The sequence below is a fragment of the Macaca fascicularis genome, chromosome X (assembly GCF_037993035.2).
Source record: "Macaca fascicularis isolate 582-1 chromosome X, T2T-MFA8v1.1".
NCBI classification, from domain to species: Eukaryota; Metazoa; Chordata; class Mammalia; order Primates; family Cercopithecidae; genus Macaca; species Macaca fascicularis.
Genome location: NC_088395.1, coordinates 30,890,393 through 30,909,729, shown reverse-complemented (window position 1 = coordinate 30,909,729; position 19,337 = coordinate 30,890,393). Strand labels below are relative to the sequence as shown.

General features: G+C 37.2%; 1 protein-coding gene across 16 annotated transcripts in view; it reads left to right on the top strand.

The window, feature by feature from the left end:
• The window catches only part of TAB3 (TGF-beta activated kinase 1 (MAP3K7) binding protein 3), a 61,336-nt gene that overhangs the window by 13,517 nt on the left and 28,482 nt on the right, over positions 1-19,337 (top strand). For 8 of the 16 annotated variants that reach the window (XR_012429804.1, XR_012429803.1, XR_010584341.2 and 5 more), the window contains exons 2-5: positions 3,721-3,822; positions 7,664-7,749; positions 8,000-8,103; positions 15,807-15,998. Coding sequence is in view for 12 of the 16 variants with exons in the window: in XM_005593237.5 (XP_005593294.1) it covers positions 15,897-15,998 (102 nt within the window). In the remaining 4 variants the exon portion in view is untranslated. Of the gene's footprint in view, positions 1-3,720; positions 3,823-7,663; positions 7,750-7,999; positions 8,104-8,784; positions 8,903-15,806; positions 15,999-19,337 lie in introns of all 16 variants that reach the window. The other 8 variants (XM_074028961.1, XM_074028958.1, XM_065538359.2 and 5 more) reach the window with 4 other exon arrangements.

Sequence of the window (19,337 nt, the reverse complement as noted above, 5' to 3'; positions counted from 1 at the left end):
CTTGTATAATTATATATATTTTTAAATTGAAAGGTTACATTGTATGTGCGTAAATATAAGTAAATTGTTTACTAAACACTCAACAATATTTTAAGTTTCTTCAACCTTGGTCAGTTGCTAGACCTTGACAATGGACAGGTTTATTTAAATTTCAGCTATGTCTGGAATGGCTCAAAATATGAAATCCCTCTTAATTGCTATTGAAATTAGCATGCATAATATCAACTAAAGTTTTTTCCTGTCATGGAAGAGAATACTTTTCTAGTTACACTTTTGCAGTCACAACTTCTGTCTTAGCATACCTGTATGTTGGTATAATATGTATCTGCCTTGTGAAATAGGAAAAAAAAAAGGCAATTCTGCTGAGATTCTTAGATTTCTGCCATATGAGAACCCTCAAACAACCTAATCAATGAACATTGTGTTTTACTAACTTTTTTCCTTCTATGTAAATTAATAACCCACAGCAGCCTTGTGAGGTAAGTATGTGATAGTTAGGTGTGATATTAAGCAAAGGATTAGGAAACAGGGCCCAAGAGGTTAAGTAACTTGTCGGTAGTCCCACACCTGGTGAATGGCATATGTTCTTTGTCTGTTACTATTACAACATTGTGTTTCAGCTATAATGGCCAGGTAACTCTTGCCTGCAGATGTTCACTGACTTCCCAGTTTTATCATGTTATGCTTTCTTCCTTCTGTAAGTCATATAATATCCTGACCCCATGACTCATGTCCTGAAGATTGAGACAATTAGGAGATTACTCCTTCATATCTCATCCTCACTGCCTCCCACCCCATTTCTAGAACATGGTACCACCAGCTCTGAAATTTAGCACCTCTCTGCCCTGTTAGAAAGCTTGCTGTGTCACTAGTCCTTTCTCATCCCTACACATACAGTCCCTTTATCTCTTTTTAGACATGCCTCAATTTTTCCAGTTCTAAAAAGATGCGTCTTTGCTTTCCAGTTCATTTGCCGTCTTTCTTGGCACTCAAGGCTTCCTTTGTTGCTTCTCCAGTCACTCTTGATGAAATCCTAGCCAGTTGTGTTTGCCTTATCCTTCTGAATCTTAAGAAGGGCAAAAAGCTTATCTGCCTTGTACTTCTTTCCCAGCAATAGAGTCAGTGCTCCTATACTTCTAGTGGTGATTCTGCTTCTGAATCCCCCTCATATCTCATTTTCAAATCATTGTTTTCAGCATCCAGCAACATCCTTGCTACTCACTTATAATGATAGCCTTGAACAATTATCTTACGTTAGGCCTGTGAATGTCAAATACCCTTGTTCATTTGTAGGTACTTGACATTTGAACGTTTTATTTGAACATTTCTAAATGTACACAAATGAAAAGTCCAATGAACCTCTGATGCTACAGTTATGTACGTTTTACCATACTAGTTTCATCTCCTTACTCCTCTTTTTTCCAAGAATTTAAGGCATAGCCAACACATAATTTCACTCCTCAATAATTTAATATATCTAAAACAACACATTTTCTTATATAGCTACAATGTTATTATCTTATACAGCACACCTAATAAGAATTCTTAATAGCATATACAATACAGTTGACCCATGAACAAAGCCAAAATTAGGAGTGCTGACTGCCTGCAGAGTCAAAAATCCACCTGCACTTTTGTTGTTGTTGTTGTTGTTTTGAGATAGGGTCTCACTTTGTCCCCCAGGCTGGAGTGCAGTGGCATGATCATGGCTCACTGCAGCCTCAATCCCCTGGGCTCAAGTGATCCTTCCACCTCAGCCTCCTGAATAGCTGGGACCATGAGCATGCACCACCACACCTGACTACTTTTTTATGTTGTTTTGTGGAGATACGGTCTCCTCATGTTGCCCAGGCCAGTCTTGAACTCCTGGGATCAAGGGATCCTCCCGCCTTGCCTTCCCAAAGTGCTAGGATTACCGGCGTGAGCTTCTTTTGACTCCCCCAAAACTTAACTACTACTAGCCTAGTGTTGAACAGAAGCCTTATCAGTAATATAAACAATTAACACATGTTTTGTATGTTACATATATTATTGTATTCTTACAATAAAGTAAGCTAGAGAAAAGAAAATGTTCAAAATCATAGAAAAATATATTTCCTACTCATTAAGTGGAAGTAGATCATCATAAAGGTCTTCATCGTTGTCATTTTTATGTTGAAGAGACTGAGGAGGTGGAAGAAAAGGAGGGGTTGGTCTTGCTGTCTCAGGCATGGCAGAGGCAGAAAAAGGGGAGGAGGTGGAAGGAGAGACAGGCACACTTGATGTAACTTTTTTTTATTGAAAAAAATCCACATATAAGTAGACCCACATACTTCAAACCTGTGCCATTCAAGGGCCACCTGTACTTAGCCCATCCTTAAATTTCCCTAATCGTCTAAAAAAAATTCTTTTTTTATAGTTGGTTTCTTTGCAACAGGAGCTACTCATTGTATTTGGTTATGCCCCTTAAGTCTCTTAATTCTCTTATAATTTATAACAATCCTGTCTGCTTTTTTTCATCCTCAGACTATCCCATTCTGGTGAAGTATTGTTTAACTTGTTTCTTTATCCTCTTATTTCATATGGACTGGAAATTAGATCTATGTACTTAATTAGGTTCAGAATATATTTTCTTGGAGGGGTGGGCAAGAGTGCTTGTGGTCACTTCATATTACATTACACCTGGAGGCATATATTGTCTGGTCATTTCACCTTAAGTGTTGTGAAGGTTCATCAGAGGGTTCAAGTGGTGACAGCTTGATCCCTTTGTGAAGCCCAACCTTTTACCTAATGCTTTTACCATCCATTGATTACCAGTGCATGAATTTAGTTATGTAATTAAAGGTTGCAAAATTGTGATTGTTCAATTTGGTCACTTCTGCTATTATTAGCTGAAATATTTATATATGGACAAACTGTTTTCTCATTCACAAGAGCTATTTGATTAACCTGAAATATGTAGTCATTTATTGAGTTGTTAAATGTATAACTCTATTATTTTACTAAGGTTTATGAAAACTTGATAACTTGAAGAAGTTAAAGCTATTCCTGAATGTTAGATTAGTGATTTTTGTGGGTTGGGTCATGGGGAAGGCCTTCTAATCCTGAGTGAACAGTTCTAATCCTATTGAGAAGAGGTAAGGTAACAGGGAAAAACAAACAAACAACAAAACAGAAGAAAAGATTGTATACTCTGGTCATTGTTGTGGGCTTGCAGTGCGAGTGTGGTGCTTACTTGGGGTATGGGAATTTTAAAAAGTTCCTTTACTTTACCAGAGACTAAATCAGACTCACCACGGAGTCCTTTAAATTTTAAAGACCTATGGCCCTAAAAGGGCCTCAGCACAGTTTTGCAATCAAATTCATTTAATTTTAATGACTAGTACATCTTGGGAAGCTGCAGGGACTCCTGATGGTTTTCCAGGGATGCAGCTAAAGCTCTTCTTGCTAGCTTTCTCTGAAGCTAAAATCTCAGGAAAGCTTTGTTCATCCCCTCTGCTGTTGTAAAGCTCTGCCTTAGGCACTCGAGGTGATGAGAGAGGAGCAGGGTGGCTCAGACAGTCAGGAAAACTATCTCTTAGTGTCAATTAAACATAAATTTCATTCACTGAAATTTCATGTAGTAAAATGGCTGCCTGCTTTTTCATGACCTTTTGTTCATACACTATATCACTTGCTCACACTGTTGTATTTAAAGCTTTCACAGTTTGAATCTTACCTCATTAGCCTTTTATTTTTTAGGATACTGTCTTCAGCCTTTTCTTCAAGTTTCTAACCGTGAATTGTGTTGTGTCAAACTGGATGAATTATCTTAGTTGAATTTTTACCAGTTGAAAATTGGAGGTAAGGAGTATATTTCTTTTTTGAAATTGAGTCTATATTACTGTTAACATGTTTACACCCTCCCCTCCATTTATATTCCGTGTCCTTTGTGTATTTAAGAGCAAGGATGACAAAAGATGTCCAAGTGATTTCATGTGCTTAGATTTAGGCCCTAAGTCAAGACCCTAAGAGCAGCAGCTGCTACTGCTACTACTAGTACTAGTACTACTACTGCTGCTAGTGGGAGTTATAAATTCTTTGGACAATTCATTTGCTATTAGAAACTTCACCAGAAAATAGAAGGGTAATTTAGCAGTTTATTTTGAATAAAAGGGGCTAATCCTACTCAGGTGCCAGATCCCCAGCATTAGAGCTGGTGGAGATTGAAAGATCTGCCCCAAGAAATAACAAGATGTGTGTGGGATATACAAATCTTCCAACTTCCTAGTTTTTGTAATCTTTCTTATTCTCAAATCCATGTTGAATAACTGAATTAAGCAGATGGTAAATACAATATTATGAACAAATAAGGGTATAATTTTGTTAGTGGTATTGTAACCATAATTCTTGCTTTGAACCATTGGTAGATCTGTATCAGGAAAGACTACATAACAGTATCAGTTGTGATTTCTAGACAGTTTATCTTTCTACCTTATGAAAATGTTCCCACTTTTTTTAACATCTGTTTCCTAGTATAATAACACACACGGGTATGTGCTGTGAATTAAGTACTTAGGCAAGATGTTGTGACACCTGTTTAATAATCTTGGCTTTTAACAAGTTTTAAAATCCCTCCAGCCTTTAGTTATCTTCTTGTGTGAAGTGTTTGTATTTGGGTTGAGTTCAGGGTTTCTCGGATTTGGCACTATTGGCATCTTGGGCTGGATAATTTTCTGTTGTCAGGGGCTGTCCTGTGCAGTGTAGGATGTTTAGCAGCATCTCTGGACTCTGCCTGTCAGATGTCAATAGCACCTTTCCTCAGTATGACAACCAAAAATATCTTCAGACGTTGCCAAATGTCCCTTGCAGAGCAAAGTCACCCCTGATTGGGAACTACTGGGTTAGATGATGTGGAGTTTCTTCCAGCTTTATTATTCTATAGTTTTTATTTTAAACAAAAAAACCTATTTTTTGTAATCAAGCTTAAATGTCGTCTCTTCCCTGAAGCTTTCCTCAGCTCTCCTTCTCTTTGTTCTACCTTCATTGTTTCTTTTTCTGACTACTAATTATGGAACTCACCCCACTCTATTATAACTGCCAGTGTGTTTCTCTCACTACGAGGACATGGGTCTTCAGTATCGCCAAGCTTAGATTGTATTAAATGAATGGGCAATGCATTAGAAATTGTTTAGTTAATGATTATAAATGGCATTTCTGTTAATCTTTCAAACTCTTCCACTAGGAAATTCCCATAGTTGTGATCTTGGATTTCAGGGTTAATGAGACTGATTATTCATTTTTTAAAAAAATCTTTTAAATATATTATAAGGCAGGAGCCTCCTATATGTATGTGAGGATGCTACATGAACACATCTAGGCTGCACTTGAGAGAAATCACACAGAAATTCATAACGTGAAGAGTTAAGTCATTTCAACTTTCATATCTAGAGGGTTTCTCCAGTACCTCCACTTTGCTTCTTAATCAGAAAGCTTCCATCTATTCAGAAAAAGGTAACAAGGAAAGTAGTAATATTTTTCCTTATATAACCTAAAATATATCACCATATTTGAAGTCACTATTTCTCAAACCCACAGTAAGAAATACATTTTAATCGTGATCTAGTACATATGCACATACCTGAAACAAGTTTTTTGAATTAGTATTTGCCATTACTGTGTGTGAAACACTTTGATATTTTCTGTTCTTTTTCTTTTCCCTGATAGTCATCACCTAGTACATTTGTTATACAATTCATTAATAGGTCAGAACCCACCATTTAAAATACACTGTTCTAAGTAATCTCTTTAAGTAATAAAATGTGCAGATGATCTGCCTCTGGCATATGTCACCAATAGGTTATTCTGTCTTTCTTTTAAAATAACGTCATTTAGGAATTGATGCAACCAAGACCTTAAAACACCTTAACCAGAGCATATTAGATTTCCAGTTATTTTCAAGGCCTATATTTTCTCATTTATATTGAATATTTAGTGTGTATAAGGCACTGTAGCCAAAAGAGCATGTTTGGTTCTTGTTCTCAAGATTTATAGTGAAAACTCCTAGAGGAGACTAAAAAGTTAATATACTAAATGTTGAAAGTGATAATCCACACACAGTGACTTTTATAGGCATTTACGAAAGGGAGAAAACTTTATAGGCATGTAGGAAGGGGTTAACATAAATGTGGGATGGCAAAAAACAAACAAAAGGCCGGGCGCAGTGGCTCACGCCTGTAATCCCGGTGCTTTGGGAGGCCAAGGTGGGCAGATCACCTGAGGTCAGGAGTTTAAGACCAGCCTGGCCAAAATGGTGAAACCCCATCTCTACAAAAATACAAAAATTAGCCAGGCATGATGGAGGGTGCCTGTAATCCTAGCCACTCGGGAGGCTGAGGCAGGAGAATCACTTGAACCCAGGAGGCGGAGGTTGCAGTGAGCCGAGATCGTACCACTGCACTCCAGCCTGGGCGACAGAGCGAAACTCCATCTCAAAGGAAAAAAAAAAAAATGTGGGGTGGATTTTGCATTGTTGTATCAGAAAGTAGAAAAAAAATTACACATGGTAGAAGCAGCATTCATGTCAGTGCACAGTGCTTCTTGCTCATACTTGAAGTTCATTTTTTTTTTGATAAAGTAACTGAGAAATTAAAAAATAAGAAAGTTTGGTAAACTGCTAAATTAAATATATGATATAAACAGGGTATGTTATTTTAGCTCTACTGTGGTTGTAAAATGAAGTTTACTCAGGAGCTCAATTAGAAACTTGTGTGTATGATAGCTCTGATAAAAGCCAATATATGCCCTAAAATGATAATATTAACATTGAATTACTAGGTTTACTGAGAATGCAGATAATCTCTAAATGGGGAGAGTGCTCATCTGTCAAAATAAGTGAATAAGGTTACTATTTCTCTCTCTCTCTCTCTCTCTCTATATATATATATATATGTAGTTTTTCACAGACCAGAAACAGGATTTATAATAGAGGTAGCATTTTTCAAAAAGGTATACACACTGTATGCTATGCAATTAAAAATCATATAGGCTGGGCATGGTGGCTCACACCTGTAATCCCAACACTTTGGGAGGCCCAGGTGGGCGGATTGCTCGAGCCCAGGACTTTGAGACCAGCGTGGGCAATATGGTGAAACCCTGTCTCTATAAAAAATAAAAAAAATTAGCCAGGTGTGGTGGTGTACACCTATAGTCCCAGCTACTTGGGCAGCTGAGATGGGAGGATCACTTGAGCTTGGGAGGTTGAGGCTGCAGTGAGCCGTGAGTTTGCCACTATACTCTAGCCTGTCTCAAAAAAAAAAAAAAAAAAAAAAAAAAAAAAAAAAAAATTATATGCATGCTTCATAGGCCTGGGCTTAATCCTCTCTTTTCTAAATAGAATGGAGGCTCAGGATGCTAAGTCAGAACCAGGTGTTGACTTAAGAAAATAAGTAGTGGACTTGTTTTTCTTTTTGAACTTCTGCTGTCTTCTGTGGGATAATGTAGAATTTACTTGCTGTAGAAGATATTTAAAGAAAAGAAGATTCAGCTTGTAAGGATACTTGGGAAAGAGCCAACCTGCCCTGAAAGTGTGGTCTAGCATCCTGTCTGCTGTTACTTTGAGGCACCAGAAGTCTACTAGTTTTTGTTACTTTCCATATTGAGTTGGGAAGTTAGCAAAAAGATAACCATCTTTTCGTTTTCTCAGATTTTATAGACTACTGAAAAGAAGTTGCTTTCAGAGCTGGAGATGTGAATAAAATTTCTGTGCCAGGGTTGATAAACCATCTTGAGGTATATTTTTTTTCTATTTTTAAATAACTATATTTTTTAGAACAGTTTTAGTTTTACAGAAAAATTGAGAAGATGGTACAGGGAGTCCCCATATACCCTGCACTCCGTTTCCCCTATTATTAACAGCTTACATTAACATGGTACATTTGTTACAATTAGTGAACCAATATTGAAACATTATTATTAACTGAAGTCTGTACTTTATTCAGATTTCCTTAACTTTTACTAAACATGTTTTTCTCTCTTTCAGGATTCCATCCAGGAAACCCCATCACAGTTGGTTGTTATGTCTCCTTAGACTCCTCTGGGCTGTGACAGTTTCTCAGACTTTTGTTTTTGAGGAGTACTGATGAGGTATTTTGTAGACTATCACTCAATTGGGATGTGTCAGATGGTTTTCTCGTGGGTAGAATGGGGTTATGGGTTTTGAGGAGGAAGACCACAAAGATAAAGTGCCACTCTCACATTCTCATCACACCATGCAAACAGTCCATACTATCAACTTGACTTATCACTGTTGATGTTGACCTTGATCACCTGGCTGAGAACGTGTTTGTTACGTTTCTTCACTGTAATCTTTTTTTTTTTTTAAACACCTCTTTCCTGTATTGTGCTCTTTGGAAAGCAGTCACTGTGTGCAGTCCACACTGAAGAGGTGGGAGGTTATGCTCCACCTCCTTGAGGTGAATTATCTATGTAAATTGTTTGGGATTTCTGCGTGGGAGGCTCCCCCCAACCCTCATTTATTTATCATTCATTCATTTATTCAGTCATTTCTTTATATCAGCATGGGCTCATGGCTATTTATTTTATACGTTGGGTTATAATACAATACTACTTTATTTTGGTGTTCAAAATTTTCCAGCTTTGACCATTGGGAGCGCCTTCAGTTGGCTCCTGTGTCATTTTGACATGCCCTCATCATCATGGGATTTTGATTTTTTAGTACTTCCTTACTTTCTGGTACTACAAGATGCTCCAGGCTCATCCTATATATTCCCTGCCCCAGTTTTAGAATCATCCATTTCTCCACAGGGCCTTGGTTCCCTTTATTAAAGAGAGAATGCAATTAGAAATCAAGATCTGGATTCTGGGTGTGCTCATTACTCCTGGGGTATTGTTGCCTCTGTGTCCTCTCAGCTGAAATTTCTGCGTATGTAGTCTCTATATATTTATGCATATTTATAAATATTCTTGTGTATAAGTTTAATGTGGCAGCTAACAAACATTCTTTGTGGGGGCTGTTAAGTTTAAATTAAATATGAATATATTGTTTCTGGAGGCCATATTTAAATTGAAAATGTTTTTGAGGATTATTTTAATATAAATATTTCAGTCTTATAGTATATCTCTTGAGACTATAACAGAATATGAGATAGATGCAGTGAATATGTGACTATTTCAAAATGGTTTCTATTGTAATAAAAATCCTATAGGATGACTGTTTCATAAATTATTTAGAAGGCTTAATTTAGGGGAAATAATAACTATCGTATTCCTCTCTCCCTTGTTATTTGGTAGCACCTTTACATGTATGCATTAAAAATCTTGAAAAATGGAACTCTTATCTCTGCCAGTAAAATATCATTTGTTATGCCTCAATATTAGCCACTTTTTATTACTGTTTAACTTGAATAATTCACACTCTAGTATAAAAACTTCTGTTTTAAAAGCAAGGTTTGGTTTAAACTGTTAAGAGTTATGACATCATCAGAGTCTTACCAGGTAGCCAGTAGTACGGAAGAATAATGGTTAAGAGCATAACCTTAAATTTGTATCTTAGTTTTGCTACTGGCTGACTGTGTAACCACAGGCAATTTATTTGCCCTCTCTGAACTTCAAGTTTACTTATTTGTAAAATGTGGATGATAATATTACCTCTCATGGAAGTATTTTGGGGATTAAATGAGGTAAAGCACTTAGCACAGTACTTGGTACACAGATACAGCTCAATAAATGTGATCTAAAATCAAAACCTCCCAAAGCAGCAAAAAAATGGGTGAAAGCTTGAAAGCTTTATACTCATATACATACTGTGTTTTGTTCAACAATTATTACTGGGCCAGACCAACCAGAAAAATTAATGATTCTTTTATTTTGCAATCCTAAAATTCCTCTCAAGACAAGGCTAACTTTTCTTCAAACCTGGGAAATGCTCACTCACCTCATTACCTTAATATGCTAGCAGTGGCTGTCAGCCCAAGAACGTATTGCCTCTCTAGAGGCCACTTGGGGGTGCTACTGAGATTTTATGGGAGGGGCCAGGATGCTAAATACCTTTCATTGCCTGGAATAGTCTTGCATGACAAGGAATTCTTGTGCCCCAAATTATTGCATCAATAGTATGCCGTTGAGACACACTAGAGTACACTGATACTTACCGTTGTATCTTTAAACCTTTCTGCAGAACACATTTTGGGTGTCACAAACCCAGGAGATACCTAGATGGGTGAAGCAAGGCCAGGCTGCAGTGCTTGGGACCAGCTAGGGAGTATAGGAACTAGGCAAACTGTCCTTTCTAAAAGGGGAGTGGTACCTTAGCTTCAGCCAGTTGTTGCCTGCAGTTGCTAGATCATGTGATTTTTCAGAGAAAAGCTAGATATGTAAATTTTTATGTGAAATCTCCCAGCTTTTTTTTTTTTTTTTTGAGATGGAGTCTCGCTCTGTTGCCCAGGCTGGAGTGCAGTGGCCAGATATCAGCTCACTGCAAGCTCCGCCTCCCGGGTTTACGCCATTCTCCTGCCTCAGCCTCCCGAGTAGCTGGGACTACAGGTGCCCGCCACCTTGCCCAGCTAGTTTGTTTTGTATTTTTTTAGTAGAGACGGGGTTTCACCGTGTTAGCCAGGATGGTCTCGATCTCCTGACCTCGTGATCTGCCCGTCTCGGCCTCCCAAAGTGCTGGGATTACAAGCTTGAGCCACCGCACCAGGCCAGTCTCCCAGTTTTAAATGTAGCTCAACTTAAAACAACACTGCGGCGGCCAAACCAGGCAAATCTGTGGGCTGAATTCATTGCACAGACCATTGGTTTTACTACCTCTGATACAACTGTTTTAGGAAGTGACCTAAAATTCTGACAGAGGTAAAACACTCTGGGCCATAATGGCACCACCCTGTTTATTTGCTGAGCTCAGAAAAAAACTGTGGAAACAAAGCACTAGATGTCGACATCATTTTCTAGAGTGTGGGGAATTGTGGCATTAGAGCAGAGCTCTGGGGGAGCTTCCTCTCTGATTGGGAGAAGCAATTCTGTTGGGAGACATCCTAGCAACTGCTTTTTCAGGAACAGAAACCACTGTGCCTTGTGTTACCAGCAGTCTTGAATTAGGGAGGTAGCTGCACCACTGAAGGAAGCCTCTGATTCCACTGCTAAGCATAGCATCTGGGCCCCATAGTGTGTCTTGCCTTTAAGAAAAAAATCCTCACAAAGCTGACATGCATTAAAGGCTTAAAACTCTGCAGAATCTCTTGGTTCATGTGGCCCCTGAACTGTGTGATGATCATAGGGTTTATGTCTTTAGTATTTCTTCTTTCTTGATCTAGGGTTACCACCTACACAGCTCCACAATCCACAGCTGTGGCCATCTGGACTTTAGTGGGAGTGTTTCAAGGGTATCCCAGGAGTTTGGTCATGCCTGAGCCTAGCCTGTACAGTTTAGATACGGCTTGAGTCCTCTGTCTGGTTTTAAAGTGACAAATCATCATTCAGCGCTTATTGTATTAAGCCCATTATAATGTTAAGAAACAAACTCAATGTGTATTTTGCTTAGTAGTTGTTGCCTACATTGATATATATGGACAAGAATAGATTATATGCTTTGATCTGCATGGTAGCCACATCTATAATATGACACTATATGACAGTGTTTTCAATTGGATTAAATATAAAAGTACAGTGTAATACTTTACTGTAAAACTTTGTGTTTTTAAAGGAAACTGACTATATTAGGCCATTCTTACATCACTGTAAAGAAACACCCAAGGTAGGGTCATTTCTAAAGAAAAGAGGTTTAATTGGTTCAGGATTCTACAGGCTGCATAAGCATGGCACCAATATCTGCCCAGCTTCTGGTGAGAGCCTCAGGAAGCTTAACAATCATGGCAGATGGTGAAGCAAGAGCAGGCATGTAACATGGCGAGAGCAGGAGCAAGGCAGGTGGGGGAGAGGTCCTAGAGTTTTAAACAATCAGATCTTGAGTGAATGGAACAAGGACTCACCTAGGATGGTGCTAAACCATTCACAAGGGATCTGCCCCTATCATCCAGTCACCTCCCATCAGGCCCCACCTCCAATGTTGGGAATCACATTTCAACATGAGATTTGGAGGGGACAAACATCTAAACTGTATCACTGACTTAATTTATTGGCTGGAATATTTTCTATTTGTAAACAGAAAGCCTCCCAGTGAGCAAAATGGAAATTGCTTTTTTAAAGTATTTTAACATGATATAGTTATCAAAAAATTAAGTTTGAGTGTTATATATTACAGTGAAATACTAAATGATTATTCATGTCAATTAGTGCTTATGTGAGTGAATGTTTGTACAGGGCAGAGTGCTAACCACTATTAAGATTACATACATAATCCCTTAAGGGAGGATATGTGTTTAACAGTTTAGATTCCTATTTGTTGTGAAAAGTCAGTCTATTAATCATCTTTTCAGATGGTAGCCATTTTTGTAAGCTGTTGGCTTCCATTTGAAAGATGCTTTCACATGTTTCTTCAAAGGCAAGTATTTATAACCATTTTTTCAAAAGGCATTTTCTTCTTGTGTGTTTAAACAGCTAACTTATTTGTACAAGAATTTTTTCCTTCCCTCTCAGTCGTCCACCTCACCACACACCTTTAGCTCCCTATTTGAATGATAAACTTAATGAGGGTTTGCTCCTTAGCCAGTCAGAGAAAGGCACTCATAATTAGAAATGCTCTGATACCTACTAGTGACACAGTAGAAAGAACACAGACTTTGGAGAAGGCAGGCATGGATTTGAGTCATGATTCTGCCGTATGTTCATTCTTTGAGTTCATTTTCTTATTTGTAAAATGGAGATAATCATAACTACCTTTGAGGGCATATTATTAGCTACCAATAAATGGTAGCTAATAATAGTGATAAAAATAATGGTAACCTTGGATTCAGTAGCATCTGAGGTTTCTGAAGGCTCTGACAAAGCTAGGTGAGAGCTGACCGCTCTCAAGATCTCTGAAGTATATGGAGCCTATGCTTTTGACACGTGAAGCCTGTCTGTCCTTGTTTTGATCCTTCTTGCCTTTTCTTCTATCTCATAAAAAAGACAATGGTATTGCCCTTGTATTTTAAAGGCTTGTAAGTAAGGTTGGGAAATGAGTAAAACCGTTTTTGGGAGCCACTGGGAAAGCTGGAGTTAGGCCTTTGGCTGCTTCAGAAGCTCTTTATTGAAGGTTTGATTAAATAGCCATGAACTGTTCTGAATGTAGTTTAGCACCTCAAATATTGGGATCACTTCCTGTTAGGAAAACTGTTATTTCTGTAAATACAAGCAGATTTGATGAGTTAAGGTCATCCCTACCATTAAATTCAGTGAATTCCTTTTTTCTCCCCATTTCTCCTAATAAATATTTATTGAACACCTAGCCTGTGCTAGGCCGTGTGCCTACTTGATTGTATACCCTAAAAGGAGATGTTGAATTAAGGAATCTAAGGGTTCTAGGTTGTTGCCTATTATTTAAATGAAGATCCTAAAGCCTTAGAGCTGCACTGTCCAGTAAAGTAGCCACTAACTACAGGTGGCTACTGAGCACTGGAAATGGGACCAGTGTGAATTAAGATGTGCTGTAAGTATAAAATATACACTGGATTTCAAAGATATCATTTGAAATATATATATAAAATAACAATGATTTTATGTAGGTTACATTTAAAACAATATTTTTGACATAGGTTAAATGTTACAATTAATTTCACCTGTTTAAGTTGGCCACTAGAACATTTCAAATTATACATATGACTCACGTATTTTTACTGGACAACGCTGCCTTAGAGCCTCAGTGACTTGGTAAGATTATACATCTAGCTAGGGCTCCTTTGGCCAGTGGAAATTAGAAATTGCTTTACTGTGAAAATGGAAGATAGATAATTCAAACCCCATTCAGAAAAAAGTTAAATTAACACTAAGGACTTTGAAACATTTTAAATCCTGGATTGTTAATCTGGTAGAATCTCTTAGTATTTCAGATTTGGGATTTTCAACAGGGACAAACTGGAAAAATATACCCATTGATTTAGTAGCCTAAACCAATTTTTTTTCCCTAAGCGTTCACAAGTTACCCTATATAGGTGACTCCACTCCCTCGATATTTGCTGGGTGGGGGATGGCAGGAGATGGGGGGACAAGATTCATCTAAAAGGCTTGTCTATATATTTTTGAGTATGAATATTGTTTTATCCAAATCTATCTTATTAGGTAGATTGATTTAGTATAGTGAAATTGATTCATCATTTAACGATACTTGAGTAGATATGGGGTTGGGCTCTGGAAATACAGTGGTGAACAAGGCACAGACCTTGAGTAGAGCTACAGGCTTTTGTTTGGTTAGCTGGTTTTTGTTTTCATTTTTACTTTTTATTTGGAAATAATTTTAAACTGACAGGAATTATGAAAATAAAAATAGGAGAAAGAACACTGTATACCCTTTACCCAAATTCACCTATTAACATTTTCCTGTTTGCTTTATAGTTGTCTGTGCACACAGGTATGTGTGCATGTACACGTTTGTATGTACACACATGTACATATTTTTTTTTCTGAACTATTTGGGAGTAAGTTGCATGCCCTTTACCACTGAATGCTTCATTGTCTAATACCTAAAAATAGGAATATTCTCTTATGTAACCACAGCACAGTTATCAATTCAGTAAACAGGAAATTCAGTACATTTATTGATACAGAATACTTCTGATCTACCGTCAACATTTCACTTCGGTTAATAGATCCACTCATTTATTTTATAACAGTTTTCCCTTTTAGTATAGGATCCAATCTAGGATCAGGTAAAAGATTTAGTTGTCATGGCTCTCTCTTTTTTAACCTGGGACATTTTTCAAACCTTTGTCTTAAAATGACATTTCCTCCCCCCACCCTTTTTTATAGAAAAACCCAAAATGAGAAATGTTCTATTTCCTCATGATTAGTTTCAGGTTATGCATTCCTGACTATAATACTATAAAATGATGTGTTCTTCTCATGGTGTCACATCTGGAGGCCTATGCAGTCCATCTGGCCCTCATTGGTGATGTTCATTTTGATCACCCAGTCAAGATGTTGTTCAGTTTGTCCACTGTATAATTAAATTTTTCCCCTTTGCAACTAATAAGCTTTGGGTACACAATTATAAAACTGTGTGTACTTCCTACTCTTCGTGCAGATTTTCCCCTAGATTTAGCATCCATTGATGATACTTGCTTGAAGCAGTCTCTATACTATGATGACTGCAAAATGATTTTTCCAGCTCCAGCACTCCTGCATGTTTACCGATTGGATTTTACTGTAAGCAGGGACTTCCCTTCTCCCCTATTTTTGTATGTATGTATTTAGCTATCTTCATTGATACGGATGCACGGCTCCCTCTTTTCTACAGGTTTATAACTCATTACTGTCTTCTATTATTTTGGTATTCAAATTGTTGCAAATGTGGCCAGTGAGTGCACCTCTTCAAGTTGACTTCCAGGTCCTTATATGTTCCCATCACTTCTTGAGTACATCCTCACTGTCTGTAATAATGAGCTATATTCCAGGTGGGGCTTCAGGTTTTTTTGGTTTTTTTTAAATAGGTGAGAGCTTTAGGTGCATAGATGGTTTCAGTATAGTGTGTTTAGTGTTCCTGTGAGGGTAAGCAAAGCCTGCTTTGGCAGCATCATGGAGGGGAGAGGCAAGGCAGCAGGACTAAGACGGGGAGGGTCAGTGGAAGCCTCCTTAGAGGAGATGCCACCACTACTGAGTTGTACAGGATCAATAGGAATAAAGTGAAATATGTAACTAGACTTAACCATACTTTTTTTTTTTTCTTTTTTAAATAGAAAATGACTGTGGTGCTAGAAGATCATCACTTTTGGAAAGCCAGTTAACATCCATTTCCTAAGAGAAACTTGGCCACCATTTGCTCTGGCATGGCGCAAAGCAGCCCACAGCTTGATATTCAGGTTCTCCATGATCTTCGACAACGTTTCCCTGAAATTCCAGAGGGCGTGGTGTCTCAGTGCATGTTACAGGTAAGTTACCTACCAGTGATAATGATATTAAGTTTTAGTTTTTCCTATTAGAGCTGGTGATGTGTGATGTAATTAGAACCCAGTTATGTTTTCTTTGTGTGTGTGTGTATGTGTGGTCGGGGGGAACATTTAGAGCAGGATTTCCCCTCAACCTTGGCACTGTTGACAGTCTATCCTGGATAATTCTCTGTTGTGGGAGTCTGCCTTGTGCATTGTAGAATTACTAAACATTCTAGGCATCCGAGGCCTCTACCCAGTAAATACCAATAGCTTCCCCGCAGTTGTGACAACTGAAAATGTCTTTAGACATTGCCAGATGTCTCATGGGAGGCAAAATCTCCCACCATTGAGAACCACAGATTGGAGAGTAAAAGCAGGTAGCAACAAGAAAAACAGATTCTCCTTATGTTTCACTTTTTGAAGATTTTGGGTTGTACTATCAGTCCCTCAGTCCTTAGAGTTGAATTTTGAATCTCAAATTTATCGTTTTAACTTCTTGGACTATACACTTTTGAGTCTTTTTTTTTTTTAAGTCTGTAGATAATCCACTCCTTGTTTTTCTAATGCTAAATCCTTACTGATATCTAATTTTAAATGTAAGCCCACTTTAAATGTAAGCCCACTTTCACTCACATTACCTTTGTCTTGCTGTGTGTCTTACATTGAATCTCTCATCTCTAAGATAGAATGTGTCTTTCCCACTCAGGGGACAACAGAGAAGTAGGCCTACCACTTCCCCTGTCCCACTGTCCCCTTGTTGTGTTTTATGTCATCCTTCACAGGATCGTAGTGTTTTGAGTTATGGAACTTACCTATTTGCTTAACTGTGGGCAGCACTACTTCTACCATGCTCACTGGTCTTCCTCACACACAGTTAGTACTCATGTTCAAACTCTACCTTATGGCAGTGTGAGCAGCTCAGGATATAACCTAAACCTATATACAGGTGTGGTTAATTATAAATAGAGACTCACAGAACAATGATGGTAACAGAGGTGCTTCCTTTGTTTGCAAGCCCTTTACTAGTCTAGAGCTTTGGGCTTATGGTTTTTGTGTTACAGCTTGCCTTTGCTTTTTCTCACACACATTCCCAGCCTGAATCTCAGCTCTTTACTTTAGCCCCATTTTGGTTTCTGGTAGAGCAAAGATACTTCCCACCAGAGTGAAACCAAGTAAGGGTGAAGCTTTTAGTTTAAACCACTTCCTAGCAATCACCTTCCTCACCTATCTTAGGGCCCCACCTAGCCCTGACCTTGTTTTATTTCATTTAGCCCTTTATTACCTGCATTTCTCATGACCATTTAACTAAACTGAAGGAATAGAACTTTACATTCAGCTCAGTGAACATTTGTTGATAATTACACTGTCCTAAGTCTTCCACTTTTTTCTTCCTTTGGGATTAATAAAATATATTGTATGGAGATTTACCACCTACTGGCTCTGGAAAACTGTTTTTCACATTAAAATGTATGAGGCTCAGTAGTTTGCATTTAATGCGCAAGCCTTAGAGCCTCACTCAGGGGTATCATCCTCAATTTAGGATCACTTTTTAGGAATATGATGCTTTTTTGCCTCATTCCTTTCAAAAGTGTTCATTATATGTCTTAAAAATTCTTACCTCTGAAATGATTTTGATTTCTTCTTCATGTTTACTGTTTGATACATTTTTTATCCTTATTATAATCTATTCTGGTAGTTTTCTTTTTAAAATACTTCTGTAATAATAATACTTTAATATCTTGGTTTTGTGGTTTTTAAATTTTCTTCATAGGAAAATTTACTCAACTTGTCACTATAGACATGCTGACAATTCCAACTTTATATCATTTTGAATTTGGATACTTTTTGTGACAATACTACATAGGCTATCTAACTCAGCGTACAGAACATGGAATTTCAGGGTTATTAATAATAAAAATATCAGATGGTAAAGTATCCATGACTACCTTATGTTTAAAAGAAAACTCTCCAGTTTTTGTTTTCCCCAATCCATAGGTCTATTAAAAAAAAAAAAATAGAATACTTTATTTCACCTTCCATATTTTTTTTCCTTCAGATGTCTGTCAGTGACACATTCTAGTTGCCAATCAGTTTGAATCCTTTGGCTCCAAATTTGCTTTTAATATCTTCCCTTCCTTGCTCAATACGATTTTCAAGCAAGGTAAAAATAATTCAGATCTTTGAGTTGTAATGATTTTCTTCTTCAATTAATACATCTTTCTGTGACTCAAAGTATTTTTAAAAGTATTTGAATTTTAAATTTTCTATATTGATAATAATTACTATTTGTTACTATCATCTGGGTAGGATGTTAATGTTTTACATGCATGATCTCATTTTTTAAAGTATTTGAATTTTAGTATCAAAAACTTTATATAAAGAAAAGGTTAAAAATGATCTATAGAGTTTTAATAAAGCCAATTCATTAAATTTCTAAGAATTCATTTTGCAAAGATTTGCTTGACTTTTTTTTAAACTTCCTAAAGCTCTAGTTTAATAATGTCCTTTTGGCCAAACATCCTTTCCCTTGAAATTACCATGTGGAAAGAGCACTGGGACTCAGGAGAGTAAGAATCTAGAATTGACTTTCCAGTTAACTAGTTAAGTGCCTATTGTCAAGCAATGTAACTTCCCAGGCATCTCTTTCCTCATCTGTAAATGTGAGTTGCATTGGAGCAGATGAACTCTAATAGGAGTTCTCCCAACTCTAAAATTACAACATTATGGGTCCTGTTTTAGGTTTAACTTCATTTGGTTCTCAGCAGAAGTGAATTATTTCCTTTCGTTTTTATATAAAACATTTTTCCTAAAATATATAGTAATATCTATGCATGTGCATATCTCTGTGTATATTTATGAACTACAGAGAAAGTCACAATAATTGGGAAACTTTTATGGATTACTTCAAAAGCAGTGGATAATATGTGTCTTACACTAGTAAAATAGTTTGGAATTCTGTATTTCAATAGAAAACTGCTTTTTGATATATTAAAATTTTACAAAGAGGGAACCTTTTATTAGTCTGATTACTGTCAGTTGGAACTTCTAAAGTGTCAGTTTGCTATTACCTTCTTTGTGAGTGTGTAGAACTAAACAATTCACATCTTTCAGTGATTTTGAAAGTATACCAAGACACCTTTCAGCGGGTAAAAACTTTTGAGACTGTGAGGGTATGAATGAATTTAATTAAGGCAGTCGACACCAGGTTTTTAATTAAATTACCCTAACTCGGGCAAAGTTATGGAGCCATAGTTTAAGTTATGGATTTTTTTAATACGTATTCATTTTGCTTAAATCTTATATAATGGTTCAGACAGTTGAAGTTATTCAAGGATAAAT